This window comes from Quercus lobata, chromosome 10 (genome assembly GCF_001633185.2).
Source record: "Quercus lobata isolate SW786 chromosome 10, ValleyOak3.0 Primary Assembly, whole genome shotgun sequence".
In the NCBI taxonomy this organism is placed as follows: Eukaryota; Viridiplantae; Streptophyta; class Magnoliopsida; order Fagales; family Fagaceae; genus Quercus; species Quercus lobata.
The window spans coordinates 42,535,489-42,550,658 of record NC_044913.1 but is presented as its reverse complement, the minus strand read 5'-3'; the positions used below and the strand labels follow the sequence as shown (position 1 = coordinate 42,550,658).

At 35.3% G+C, this 15,170-nt stretch overlaps 1 protein-coding gene across 4 annotated transcripts; it reads right to left on the bottom strand.

Annotated features, from left to right (window-relative positions):
• Positions 1–2,833: 2,833 nt before the first annotated feature.
• On the bottom strand, positions 2,834–14,881 carry LOC115964044 (protein trichome birefringence-like 14). Of its 4 annotated transcripts, none has more exons than XM_031083332.1 (6): positions 14,644–14,881; positions 11,356–11,455; positions 10,249–10,536; positions 5,676–5,870; positions 4,282–4,477; positions 2,834–3,777 (listed from the first exon to the last, which is right to left on the bottom strand). In XM_031083332.1, exons 3-6 carry the CDS (start codon positions 10,403–10,405, stop codon positions 2,949–2,951), a joined length of 1,377 nt encoding a protein of 458 aa, XP_030939192.1. In that variant the 5' UTR covers positions 10,406–10,536; positions 11,356–11,455; positions 14,644–14,881; the 3' UTR covers positions 2,834–2,948. The 4 variants fall into 4 exon arrangements, with proteins under 4 accessions (XP_030939192.1, XP_030939193.1, XP_030939191.1 ...); XM_031083333.1 differs by having other exon boundaries at positions 11,356–11,442; XM_031083331.1 differs by lacking the exon at positions 11,356–11,455.
• Positions 14,882–15,170: the final 289 nt, after the last annotated feature.

Genomic DNA, 15,170 nt, shown 5'->3' with positions numbered 1-15,170 from the left:
CTGGTAGAAGCACATGGTAGATTAATGTTATGCTTTATTTTGAAGCAAATAAAAAGATGCGCTAAATAGGTTTGGTTTGAGGATAAGAAATATATATATATATATATATATATATATATTGCTAGAAGGGTAAAGATTGTTGAGGGATTGAGATAGTATCAAAAACTACAAGTGTGTTTCAAGATTAACTATCTCGTGCATCGCACGAGTTAGCGACTAGTAATAATAATATTCCTAAGCATGCTTTGTGTATTGGCTGGTTATTAAGAATAAATTCACTATAAGTGGAACGTTAACAGGATGTAATTATAGGACTTTTTTCTTATTCTTTTATCTCTAAAATCGGATTATAGAGAGACTTGATCTGCATAGTTTTTTATATTTTGAGTGTCTTTTATCTAAGAGAGTTTAGGAAGATATTTTGAGAAGATGTCTCATGAGAAAGACAGGTTGGAGCTAGATTTTAATGATGAGCTAGAAACACGGGCTATTAAGAAAATGACACCACTTACTCCGCAAGTATAAAGTTTTTGTGAAGTAAAGGGTAAAAGTCAAAGTTCAAGTTTTCAAATGAGAGTTTCACACACATATACCTTTAAATTAGGCTAGAGTAGAGTTTCTATCTTGTATTAAAAAAAATGACAAAGTTTAGTTACAAATTTGGTTATAACCAATGGTTACAACTTTAATCAATATCTTTTTATTGGATGTGAATTTTAACAAATCTATCATTGGATTACATTTTCTTCTTATATTCTCTATACTTGCAAAATTTTCTGAAAATTAAAAATCAATAACTATGCAATCAATTAAATGTTTAAATTTCAAGTTTTTGTAATTTAAAATTATGCATAAAAGATAAGTTTATTGATCATATAACAAATAACATCTGATTGACACAAAATTTGACATATGTGAGTGTAAAAAAAATACAATCTAACGGTTAAATATTCAAGATATATAATAATGTTAATATTTTAAAAGAAGTTGTAGCCTTGTACTATAACCAAATTTGTAGCCAAACTATATCCTTAATTTTTTTAGTTGAACTTGTAACTAATGGTTACAACCATGTTCATATCCAAACTTTGCCCTTAAGCCTTTGTTTGGGAGTAGGGAATGGAAAGGAATGAAAATAATAATTTTAGAATATTATTTCCTTCCGTTGTTTGGGAGTTTTAATGGAGGGAATGGAAAGTACATTCCCTTAAAGTGGGAGTAAATGGAATGCGTAGGAGAGAACACTCATTCCTCTATATTTTCTTAAAACCTCAAATTTTCATTCCTTGAAATTGAGAGGAATGAGCGAGAATGGAATTAGATTAAATAAATTTTTTACTAAAACTCTCAAAATATGAAAATACTCCTATATATTCAACAATTTATTTTAAAATAGGGGTCTAATAATAATATTACCATAAAATGATTTCATTCCATTTCCTCTATGTTACTTCCAAATAAGATTACTTACCTTCCATTCATTTTTATTCATTTCCATTTCTTTATTTTAAAACATCCACTTAAGGTTACTTAATTCTATTTCATTCCATTCTTTTTCATTCATTTCCCTTGTTTAAATACATTTCATTCCTTTTTATTCCCTTATGATTATTTCATTCCATTCCCTTATAAACTCTTAAAAGGAAGCCTAAGAAATTAAGTGAAAAGGCTTTCAACAAGCTATATGCAATAATTGGCTATTGGGCTGAGAGATTGACAAAGTGCCAGTTGCTGGAATTTATAATGGGAGAAATCGGTTTGAATTGGTACATGCAAATATATCTGAAGTTATACGACAGATTTTCACGTTGTGAAAATGTGAATAACACCATACAAAATAGGACCCCCTACATACCATGTAGTCTGCGGAAGATCCATGTTTGTCATTGATCCTTGAATAGGCTGTTGATGCTACAAGTTTTTGTAATTTTTATTTTTTGATAATTAGATAGTTACAACCAAGGAGGGGGGTTTGAACCCTTGTTTGAAAATATCAGGAAGTGCAATAATTACCAACTGATTGAGTTACAAGGCTCTTAGCAAGCTTTTGTAAATACTGTAAACGCTGTCGAATTTCAATAAAAGTTTATTCATTCATTAAAATAAATAAATACAGGGTTCCCCTAGGCCTCGTGCATGATATAAAAAAACTAATTCACCGTGGATTTTTTTTTTTTTTTTTTCAGAAAAGGGTGTGAACAAACAAGAAGTTGAGGAAAAATTTAACTCTATAGGCCAGTTTTCATTACAATTAGTACACGAGAGACCAAATAAACAATCCAAACACACTATCGGGGACCTTCATTTTTGTGGATTATGTTTTTTATTTCCAGTAGAAAATATGAAAAAAGAATGTAACTTTATTCCCAAAAGAGGGGAAGAAAAGGAAGAAGGAAAGGCATAGATGTAGAAGAGAAGGAAGAGATAAAGATTTAAGGTTCAATGTACCAAGTATTCGTTTTCTGTCGGCTGTGTTTATGTCTGTTACTCTGGTATGCCTCCTTGTTTTGTTCACTGAGGCTGAAGCTGTTTTCAAAACAAAACAAAATTAAAAAAGCCTTTTAACATATACGTTACAAAAAATTCTGGAGAGAAAAAGGGGGGGGGGGGGGGGGGGGAGCTCGTGGATAATTTCTTATAACAATGTGATGAATTGATGATACATACAACAGCCCTTAAACTGCTAGTCTGAGAGTGAAGCTGAAGCCCTCGGGTATTCTTTCTTCTGGCAGTCTCTTTGTCCGTAAAATCCTATGAAAAAACAACTATAACACTGAAGAATACATTTCCATGTGATTTGGATTGGAACATGATGCTTTAACTATTAGGTAAGAAAGCTGAATTAAATTTTTTTTTTATTTTAATTATGAAGAAAAATGGTCTTCTTAGACCATAAAGAATAGATGATTCAATTTGTCTTTGTCGATGCATACTCGGCATGGCTGAGCCTATATTTGTGCAACAAGGAGCTCATTCCATGTGTCAGGAATGCCGGGTAGGCACCAATGTAAGCAATCATTTACATCAGTTGTTCCTCTAATACTGTAGCGGGAGATGTGACCCTCATCCCTCAGTTTAGAAATAGAAGTAATATCCAAAATCTTTACTTTTGTACCCTTTACAGCACCCTCAATAACTGGATCACTTGATCTATCTTGCATAACTTCACTTCCTCCGGACAAGGGAGTGGTATTATCACAGGTACCCCCGGTGTTCCAGTCTCCATTAAAGAAATGCCTCGGTGAGATAGTCCTAAAGAAAACTTTGAGATGGGGATAAGAGGGAAGATGAGAATCAAGCCATCTGACGATGCTATGCACCGTAAAATTCTTGGCATTCCCAATTTCATTACGTTTTTTATCTTCATTGGGCTTTCCATCCACATACATCACCCATCGATTTGCATTAAGCTTCCCCCTGTTCCAGTGGTGCCCTGTATTAAGAATCAACACATCAAAACAATGGATGTATCGTCTCATGAAAGCTGGTGGACGGTCCAAATGCATAGCCACATTGGTGTTTCGGTCTGAGGTGTTAAGGGGCACTAGATCACTCAGACTTGCTGACCAGTAATATAAAATGGTGGTATTGGTTTTCGGGAACCAGTAAGCCCAGCCATCAGGACGTATGGCTCCACGAGCTTTGACAAGACCATATTTTTTTCCCACATTTTGAACTTCTGGGCTCTCTTCCCCACCGGTGGCCATACACATCAAAGACTGGAACTGCTGCCTGCCTAATGAATCTCCTATAAATGCAATTGTTTTGTCCTGCATTCTGATATGAACAGCAACACTTTAGATCATGAACATAACCAGAGCATCAAATTTCAAACTTATGACTAAATCATGTCCAACTACATATTAGGAGTCAGTAAACTATTGCCTAAATGATCATTAATAACTCCCCCAAAAAAAAAGGGAGAAAAATCTAAAAATTTCAAAGTTATAACTAGACCTGAGCGGGGTGCAATATAAAGCATCTGACATCAATGATAAATTAACATCAGTTTAAGATTTGATTTCATACTAAAATTGATGCAATCTGAAAATTAAAGAAGTCAACTATGTTGCTCATACTTGCTTGTAGTAAAGTAAATTCTGTGCTCAAGTCAGGATTTTGTTAAAATAGGAAAAACAGAAAATCTAATAAATAAGATATCAGATATATTATACCAAGGCCATTGAAAGTTCTTTGAATTGAATTATAAAAGCCATATGATACACAAGACAGAGAAGAGACGAAGGGAAATTTCAAATAATAAGAAGAAGAGATACCTACCTTCTCAAGAATGCAGACCGCTCAAACTCTGGCATTTCACAACTTTCTGGCTGCCACCGATATCCCTCATAAGAAAAATCTTTTCGCTGTGTTAATCTACATGCCCACATCGCTGATAACCACTTCTTACATCCTAAACCAGAATACAATGGCCTTCGACTGTCAGCAACCCATCTACCCTTGGCATAGTTGCAGACTGCAGAGGTGAAAACCAGACAACCTTAGTATTCATTTGAAGAGTGAATAAATTACATTTGGAGTATGCATGAATTAAATCCGGTCAATGGATGCTTTGTAACAAATTTAGACTTGTCACATAAACAATTAATATATAAAAAAGTGTGAAGCTAGAACTTTACAGAGCTTTTTTTATTTTGTGTGGATAAGTTAGAACTCTACAGAGCTTTATATTTTGTTACACTTCGTTTCAACAATTCCACCAAACAATTACAATTAGAGTATGAATGAATAAATTCACTTTTTGCAGCATCACCCACTGCACCATAAAACCCCACCGGGGGGGTGGGGAGGGGTTGGAGTGGGATGGAAGAAAAAAAGGACCACAGTTTTTGAGCAACTTAACAGTGAAGCTAAAGATGATCAACAGGGTCTCTAGTGTTCACTATTTACATTACACATACAACGCCAATTAACCAATGCTATATTCATATTTATAAGATTGTCTATAGTCAAAAATTTATTCAACCCTACTGTCCACACGAATTAACATTTTCTTGTTCATGTAATTCATCTAGATGCATCTCCATGGAAATGCTTCTTAATAGCATTCTCAAGATTTCATAACAAGATCAAACTCTAAATTCACCATTCATATTCAAAACCCATCTCATACAGACAGTGCTTCTAACAAAGGGAAGTTTAGAATATAACAAATCCATTAGAAAATCCACCCCTTTCATCTCCCAACAACAACAAAACTTTAGTCCCAAATTTTTGGGGTCGGCTATGGGTCCTTGACAGATTAGTTCCACATGTATTCTTTTCCTCTATTCTATTCTATTTGAAGCCATACTTTCTTTTATTTCCCAATTTGACATATTGTGAGCCAGATGCCAAAAATTGCAGCCCCTGACACTACTGAAAACAATTGAGAGTTGATACCATGAAGACTCTTAAAAAAGCACTGGCTATTACTCTTTAAGAGACTCCTAAATGCACCTCTATTTTTTGCTCTTTTTGCATAAAGTAGCTTTATTAATACAGACTTTTCTCCTTTATAAAAATTTGAGAAAAAATTTGAAAAGCAAATCTAATCATAAGTGCAGCACCAATCATTAAGGGTTTAAATGAAGGGGAAAAAATATTGTACTTGCAAAACAAGTGTGTAAAGATGTCAAAGGCATGCTTATATTGAAGTATAAAAATAAAAGTACCTTTAGTTTCTGAGGAGGATGTCATATCCTCATTTCTGTCTATCGTTTCAGGAGAGAGTGCGGATATAGAGTCTACTGGTGCAGTACCGAAGTTTTCTTCTGCTTTTGTTATGATGGAATCTGAAATATTTACCACAATTTTCTCTGTTGGCTTCATGGATACTACAGAATCATTTCGGGCATCCACATGAAACTCTATGCCACAACAAAAAATAAGTCATTAGCAGGCTTACAAACCTATAAAAGCAAGTTAAAAACATGTTGACCGTAACAAGAACATGTCTGGATATTAAAAATATTACCAGTCAGAATCAAATCAAGTTTAAACTGGTGATGTCGCTGAGCTTACACCACTCCATAAATTAAGAGGACATGTTTCAATAAACACACTACTTTTAACATGCAAAATATCAAGTTGATTGGAGCAATACATACACCACTCCTACAGTAATACTCTCTCCATCCTAAATAGATGGGATGCATTCCTTTTAGGTTTGTCCCCAAAATATATGGGTTTTTGAAAAAATAAAAACATCTATCTATTTGACATATCACTCTTAAATTAAACACCCCCCCCTCCCTTCCCCCTTCCTTGTTATAAATTTGAAACCTTTCTTGGCCCACCTATAAGTATTTTAGGAAGATTGTCATGTTTATTTTTGTTAATGAAAAAGAAGGGGCAATCTATTAGAAAAATGCTTAAATAATTGGATTCACCATTTCCTAACAGTGTAAGCATTTGGTACAACTAGCAATTTATCATGGTGTTAGAATAAGCGGTATTGAGTTAGAACCATGTATCCATTCTACCTCCCATCCAAAAAGTTAAAAATCTCACATGTTGGACCCCACTTATTAAGTAGGAGTCTAGGCCCACACATGAGAGGTAGTGTTAGAATAATGGTTAAATGATTGAATTCAAAATTTCCTAACCGCTTAAGCTTTTGGGACAGTTACAGTTGGTAATTTATCACAAATAAGAAGAAAAAGATGAAAGAGAATGGGTTGTTTCTATATATCAAGCCCTCACCCAATCCATTCCATATATACAAAAGAAAATTTACAGTATATAGTATATGGTCTTTTTCAAAAAATTATATTCTAATAATGATAGTTGATAGGGACACATCATAAATAGTATCTTCTAGAAGAGTCTAGAATAGGGACACCTCACCTATGGTATCTTTCTAGAAGGATAGAATTATCTTTCTTTCTAAAAGTCCCCCCTCAATTGGAGCATATATCTCATATAAACCCAGCTTGGAACAAAAATACTTGGAGCATATATCGCAATATGTATAGTTGCTTGACTATCACATGATAGTGGGATAGGAGTAGGCACTGCATAATTCTAGAAGAAAGTGCTGTAACCAAGTCATGTCACTAGCAGTACATGTCATCGCTTTGTATCATGCTTCTGCACTAGACTAAAAAACTACATTTTACTTTTCCAAGTTACAAATTTTCCTCCCAGGGAGCAAAACCCCGTGGTGGACCTTCCATCAAAAGGTAGTGCAGCCCAATCTGCATCAATGAAGTCTTCTACCCTAAGATGGCCATGCTTTCTTAGGGTAGCACACCAATGTTAGAGTCTTGGGACTTCTAAGAGCTGAGTCATCACCTGGGACGCACGGACTCGGCAAAATGGCCGCCGCACCCACGTCCGATGCGGGAGGGACGCCGCTGCCTGTGCGTCTGTGAAGCGTCCAGTTTGGTTTTTTTTTTTTTTTTTTTTTTTTTTGGTTTCCTGACTCACGCCAATTCAGGCCGAATTGGTCCATATCGGCCGAAACTGCCGATTCTGGCCGAAACCACCGATACACGCTGAAATTCAAAAAAAAAAAAAAAAAAAGGTGCAAAACGCACTGTTTTGGTCGAAATAACAAAACCCTAACTAATCTAACCCGATTCATTCTTCTCATCTTCAGCTCTCTCTCTCACTCTGTCTCTGTGCTCTCTGTCTCTACTCTCCGTTTCCCCTCTCTCACACTCAGCCACTCAGTCACACACACAATCTCACTCTCAACTCACTCACAACCTCACTGACCCACTCTCAATCTCAAGTTCTCAACTCAACTCAAGTCTCAACTCTCAAGCTTGACCCACTCTCAAGAGTCTCAACTCAGGTATCAAACTAAAGCTTTCAATCTTAGTTTTTCAATTTTTTTAAGCTCAAGCTGATCTGATTTTTTTAGTCTGAAGCTCACCTCACCTGATCTTATTTTTTTAATTTTTTTTTTAATTTTTTATATAAGCTATAATGTAATAATGTTGTGACTAGGGTTTGATTTTTTATTTAGTTAATAGATATTACTCATTGTGATTTATGAATCTGTGAACTGTGATCTGATTTTTTTAATTTTTTATATAAGCTGTAATGTTGTGACTTGGGTTTGATTTTTTTTATTTAATTTATGAACATCATGTTTTAGTTATTATCTACTATTGCTCTTAAATTTGGCATACGTTTATATAATATAAAAATGTATGCTTAGCAATATATTAAAAATATAAATAAAAATATTTTTAATAATTTTTTAATCGCCGCACCCGCACCTTACTTTTTCAAAAATTGTCAAGTCCTGCACCTGCACCCGCACCCGCACCCACACCCGAATCCGGAAATGCACCTGTGTTTCATAAGTCATCACACAAAGTGTGTGTTTGACTTGAGCTTATAAGCTCAGTTTTTAGCTTTTATGTATAGCTTTTTAAAATCTCATTTTTTCTTACTTTTTTTATTTTTTCAAAGTATAATTATACTTTAGCACACTTTCAGAAAAAAGCTAGATAAGTTGTTCCCAAACAGACACTAATTGTATATGAAGACTATAGCCTTGTGATAGTGAGAAAACTAAGCCTCCCAACCAATTGAAGATATCGGCTAGGATTTGAAATAAGTTTCATTCATCATTTAAGAGTTTCCAATTTGGAACCATAGAAGTTTCAACAAGACGAGAACCCAGCAATCAAGTCTCCTCAAGGATATCAAATACATACTTACTTTGAGATAAATTGATGTCTTGCTTAGATCTTGCAACTACAATTCCTAAAAAGTATCAAAGCCATGATCTTTGGTGTGAAAGTGTAGTTATAAAACTGCATTCTAATCATCCCTAATAATTACTATCATCCACATAGACAACAAGTAATATGCATCTCCAGCATCAGTGTGTAAATGGAAACTGAATGATCCATCTGACAACAGTGGAGTCCAAATCCATGAAAACTTCACAAAACTTCCCAAATCATAATCTTGGTGACTGCTTAAGACCATATAATACTTTCTTCAACCTGCAAACGTTGCCCTGATACTACCCCAGAACAACAAACACAGGTGGTTACTCCATATATTCTTCTTCAAGAAGGTCATCATGGAAAAATGCATTTTTAACATCTAACTGATGTCAGTTACAACCAAGATTGGCTGCAAGCAATATTAGGACTCGAATAGAAGAGACCACAAGAGAGGTGGTCTCACAATAATCAATACCATAAGTTTGGCAACAGCCCTTGGAAACCAACCAAGCTTTAAGTCAATCATCAGGATGGAACTTAACAGTATAATACCATTTACTAGGGATGTCAACAGGTTAAGGCTCAACCCGTCACTTGTCTTGACCACATTGGGTGGGGGTGGAAGGAACCTGCTGCCGACCCAGTAGAAATGGTGGCTTGACCGTTTGGAACTCCAGGGATGGCAGTCAACTGGTTAAGACAACAATTTGATAGGCAATAACAATACGGATTTGGCAACAAGGAGGAGATCTCTATATCTCCCTTCAATCTGGATAGAGATCTCTAGATCCCCTTTCCATTCATTAAAATTGGGTGATTCTTTGAAATCTAAGTCAGACGAGTTGGGTGTGTTGGATTCTCATGTGGAAAACCCACCACTGACCACCAAAGCCATCAAAACTGGCTGAATCTTGTCGGGTCTAGTGGGTGCCCCCGGTTTGTGCGAGTTTTTGGAATTCATACCATTTACAACCAACTATATGTTTCCTATGTTGCAAGGGAATAAGATCTGAACTTCCACTTTGATGTAAAGCAGCCGTCTCCCAATTTCATGGCCTGCCTCCAATCCAGGTCAGAGACGGCATCCTAAAGAGGGATGGAAATACTAGGAAGGTAGGAAATAAAACAAGAAAAATGAGACAATGACTGACATACATGTCCAGCATGCATACCTAAGTCAATGCACCACAAAAGAGTTCTTAGTTCTTAGTTCCAATCCAGGTCATAGAGTGCATCCTGAAGAGGGATGGAAATACTAGAAAGGTTGGAATTTACACAAGAAAAATGAGACAATGACTGACATACATGGCCAGCATGCGTAACTAAGTCAATGCACCACAAAAAACTTCTTAGTTCCAATTATCAGATCATAAGTTAATCTTCTCATATCAGAGCCTTGTTTATAGGTTCCTTGGAAGGCTCCATGCACCCTTTTATTTTTAATAAGTCACATAGTTTGTCATTTTTCTTCTTTAAATTCTAGTGGGAATTACATTAATAGCAGAAGAAAGATACAAGTGCAAATTTGTGTATACATGTATGCACTAACACAAACCTGAAGAAGGCGCTATATACCACTCTTGGGCCAACAGTAGAGTATTAGCAAAAGGATTTTTTTCCCAAGCCCAAAGTGCTATGGTTGTAACGATGAGAACAACCAGTGTGAGAGAAAGACTTCTTCCCTTCAACCTATGATTGTTGCCAGCTTTCATCTCTGCTTATACACTACAACAATTGCAGATCCCTTGGCCAGAATATTTATCCAGCTTTTTCCAAGTGGAGTATGATCAGAAAAAGTCCATCATCTACTAAAAGGAAATCATTGTGTTACTGCAGGCTTCATCTGCATGAGGTAACAAAAAGAAAGAAATAGATCAGATTGGCACAGAAAAGGAGGTAGTTTTAAATGGAGCTTATATTTCGTTTAATATAAATTGTATAAACATGTAGGACATGGGAATTCTTTACCGATTTCCAACACAGATTCTTGAATTTGCACGACTATCATTTTCTAATAGCAACAAATTTAGAGGGGGAGGGAGGGATTCTTTCTCATGACCAATAATATAGCTTCTTTCTAGGAGGTACCATTCAAATCAAGAATTTAAACTCTAAGAGTAAAGTTAAACCTATGGACACATACCCAATGGTTAGAAAAATGCTTTAGATGGATGCCAGTGTTATTGGTGTTAGAAGCAATGGCTAATCTTGATGGAAGTTAAAATCAGGCTTTCTTTGTTAACTCTTAATGTTGCATGAACTCTTCTAAGTGGTTTAAGTATTATTACCAAAAACAAGTTTTAAATGCATTACATCAACACTACATGGATCCTGGAAAACTAATTCTAAATTTCTTCCTATGATAGTGAATCAATTTGACTTATGGCAGACCATGCACTAAGCATATTGATGTATGTAAACTTTGAAAGTAGACAGCATAAAATTATTAAGCCCATTTTAATTTTATACAATCTAAACCTTTTCCTGGCAAATTCCAATCTACAACACCATACTGATATCCAGATGTGTCCTCAAGCCTAAGTATTTGACTATTACTGAACCTGACTCTTCATGCCTAACTTTCTGAAATTCTAAATATATATATATATATATATATATATAGAGAGAGAGAGAGAGAGAGAGAGGCAAGTTACACACACACCTAATTGGTCTTGAACCCACGACCTCACCCTCCAACCAATTATTATGAGAGAAGTGACAGTTGAACTATAGTCCATTGGCTGAAATTCTAACAAATGAAGCTAGATGAAATGCAAAAAAGTGATTAATAGATGCTATTTGAAGATTAATAAAAGCACTTGCAATCTTAATGTAATGGATGTTTAAGGAGAGAAAATAATGAAAGAATTGCACAATAAACCTATCAAGCAATATCCCTTCTTCTTTTTTGTAAGCAATAAGATTTATTGATATCAAAAAGGGACACCCTAGTACACAGGAAGTGTACAAGGGTCAAATACAAAAATTACAAGAATCAAGAAAATAAAAGATAGAAGAGAATGATTGGTTTCGCAAGGCAAACAACTAATCCAAAAAAGTTCTAAAGAAAAATAACTTGAGGTCAAGAATGGATCTCTCAGAATCTTCAAAACACCTATCATTTCTTTCCCTCTAAAGACACCACATTAAACAATGGGGAACGATTATCCATATATGACTATTTCAATGACGACCAAACCGGCTTTGCCAGTAAGCAAGGAGCCTCACAACTGACTTAGGCATAACCCAACTAACACCAAATAAATCCAAAACCATAGACCACAAATCCATAGCAACCGGACAATGAAGGAAGAGATGGTCAACCGATTCACCATTATACTTGCACATATAACACCAATCCAATATCCACACCTTCCTTTTATGTAAATTGTCAATCGTCAAACATTTCCCCAAAGCAACAGTCCAAACAAAGAAAGCCACTCGAGAGGGGATCTTCTGCTTCCAAATGCTTTTCCAAGGGAAACAGCAATCGTTAGCCCACTAGACTATAATAATCTTTAACCATGAATCCCTTATTTCTATCCAGCTTCCAGCTCATTTTATCCTCCCCAAACCCCTTTACTGTGGAGCCACATATAGTATCCATGAAGCTCGACACAACCTCCAATTCCCGAACATGAAAACCCCTAAAGAAACTCACATCCCAAAAAAGGACCCTATTAAAGACCTTCATAAGCTCAGCCACACTTGTCTCCTTATCTCGGCAAAATCTAAATAAATCAAGAAAGCGGACAACAAGAGGTGTATCCCCACACCAACAATCTTGCCAAAACTTCATCCTCGTCCCATCACCAATATCAAACAGAATATAACAAGAAAAAGAAGGTCATCCTCGACTAATATTTTTCCATGAACCAACACCATATGGACCAGAAACTGGACTGGTACACCAACCACCCCATACACATCCATATTTCACCTCTATCACTTGCCTCCAAAGGGCATCCCTTCCAAACCCAAATCTCCATAGCCACTTCCCAAGCAAAAAGCTTCATTAAAAAATTTTACTTTCCTTACCCCCAAGCCACCTAAAGAAAGATGTGTACAGACATTATCCCATTTAACCAGGTGAAATTTAGGTTCATCCCCTAGACCACCCCATATGAAATTCCACTGAATTTTTACAATTCGGTTAGCCACAGAAGCAGGGATAGGAAATAAAGATAGGAAATAAGTACGTAAAGTTGATAGAATGCTTTTAATCAAGCAACATCCATTTGATACATTATTAGGAACGATTGCAAGGATACATAAAATGATAAAGAAAAAAAATATATATATATATATATATATTTATGATTGGTGATATAGCAATAAATTCATGTTTCAATTAATGCAATTAAATGGTGAACAAGTTCGGTTCAAACAACTCAACAAGGTCATGTAGATGCTCACAATATTTTTGAAAGTATAAAAGCTTTATTAAACATAAAGAGGAGGATACAAAGTGACAACTTCTGGCTTCAGTTGGAGATGTGTGTGTGTGTGTGTGTGTCTATGTTTAGCCTTTTGATTGCATTCTCAGAGTTTCAAGATGCAGCGAGAGTCCAAAGCAAAGCAGAAATTCTCTTGTGAACTAGTTAGTGAGAAAGAGTTATTTTGGTAAATTTGGGATTTGGTTGGATACCATTGTAATCTCCCTACTTTGTTAGTGAAACTTTCTTAACATAGCCATGGATGTACTTCTAAAGCCAAACCATGCAACACTCCATGCTCCCTCTACCATCGTTTGTCCTGTTCTTTTTTTATATTTATATTTTCATAGACCTGCTATAATTGATTGCACTCACAACACCAGGTGAAAAAATAAAAATGAAAAATGATGACGGGCTTTGGCAATCTTGTTTGAAATGCAAGCTATTGCAGCTTGTCACTAAAGCAATATAAGTACAACTAGAAAAAATATATGTATCAACAAGGTTTTCAAGCCAATATTATATCCAGTGCTAAAGTTGGCAAATGGACAGAAGCAATATATAACTGCATCCAAAACAAGTCAATAATCATACGACATGGGCACTCCGACTCATCAGTCAAGACGGGATAATGAGTTCATATTCTCTAGTAACTTTCATGAAATGAACTAAGTAAAGATGATTCTATAGCATCCAGTTAGAATTTCATCACTGGATGATGTCCTTAATGGTTCAAAAAATAAATTTTAATCCAAATCAAGGATCCTGTATGGTATATGGATAATATTAAGTAACTAAAGCATGAGTAACATATTATGAATGAATCCTATAGTTGAAAAACATTGTTGAAATCACAGGAATGCCATAGTTGAAAAAACATTGTTGAATTTCATACTTGATTGCTCAACCCACTTGACCCCCCCCCCCCCCCCAAAAAAAAAAAAAAAAAGATCACCATATGCATATCAAGAATTTCTAAAAGCAAACAAGCAAAAACCTTGTCTTGAAGCTAAGTTTAACTTTGTTTATAAACCATCAAAAACAATTGCACCCTCCTATGCTGGAGATAAGCTTAAATAATGTTCCTAAAATGAAGCACTATATTCTCTAGAATTAATGATGGGAAACCAAACTGGTACTCACAATTATCAGCACAACAACCCCAGATAACCACCAAAAAAAAAATGTACAAAACACCACTCCAATGGGAACTTTAAAGTCAAGAACTTTTCCATTTTTCTTTTTTAAAATTTTTCATAAAATGTACAAAAAAAATTACCTAGGAGAGAACCCCAATTGGGTATTTGAGAAAAAACCCACATACCCAACTGAATTTACAACCATTTCATTCTTACTCCTATAACAAAAACTAAATTATGGCACAAATGTCTATAGTTCCAAATACCCAGATGAATTTGAGCACCAAATTATGCATTAGGAGCTTCCCAGAAAGGAAAAAAAAAATTGCAATTTTTTTTTTTATAAAAGAAATAAATAAGAACAAGAACTAGTACCTGTATTTTTGTAGCATCCTATACTGCTTTTCTTGTATGGCCCAAATTTATTAAGGTTGCTACTGAACCCTTTTCACAATCTTAGATCCACAGCTTAGAAATACATAGAAAGAGAAACATAAACAGAGAGAGTGTGTCTGAAAGTGAGCGTTAAAGATACAGGTTCGCTTTCGTTTTAGAGAGAGGCACGCAATGCCAAAAGCTTCAGAGCGCTCTCTCTCTCTCTCTCTCTCTCTCTCTCTCTCTCTCGTCTGTGATTCTTTCCCTCTTTAACAACCAATCACATTTCGACACTCGAGAAACACGGAATGTGTATTTCGTCATTTGACTAAAATATACAAGGTTAATTTAGAAAGTTGGTGAATTTTTTTGTTGGTGAAGTTACTAAAATGGCCCTTTTTGTACGTGGCAATTTTTGATTGGAGGATGTAAATTATGAAAAATGATGTAGTGCAGAATGAATGGAGGAGAGAGAGAGAGAAATTAAATATGATGCACATATGAAAGGAGGGATAGTGAACGTCCCT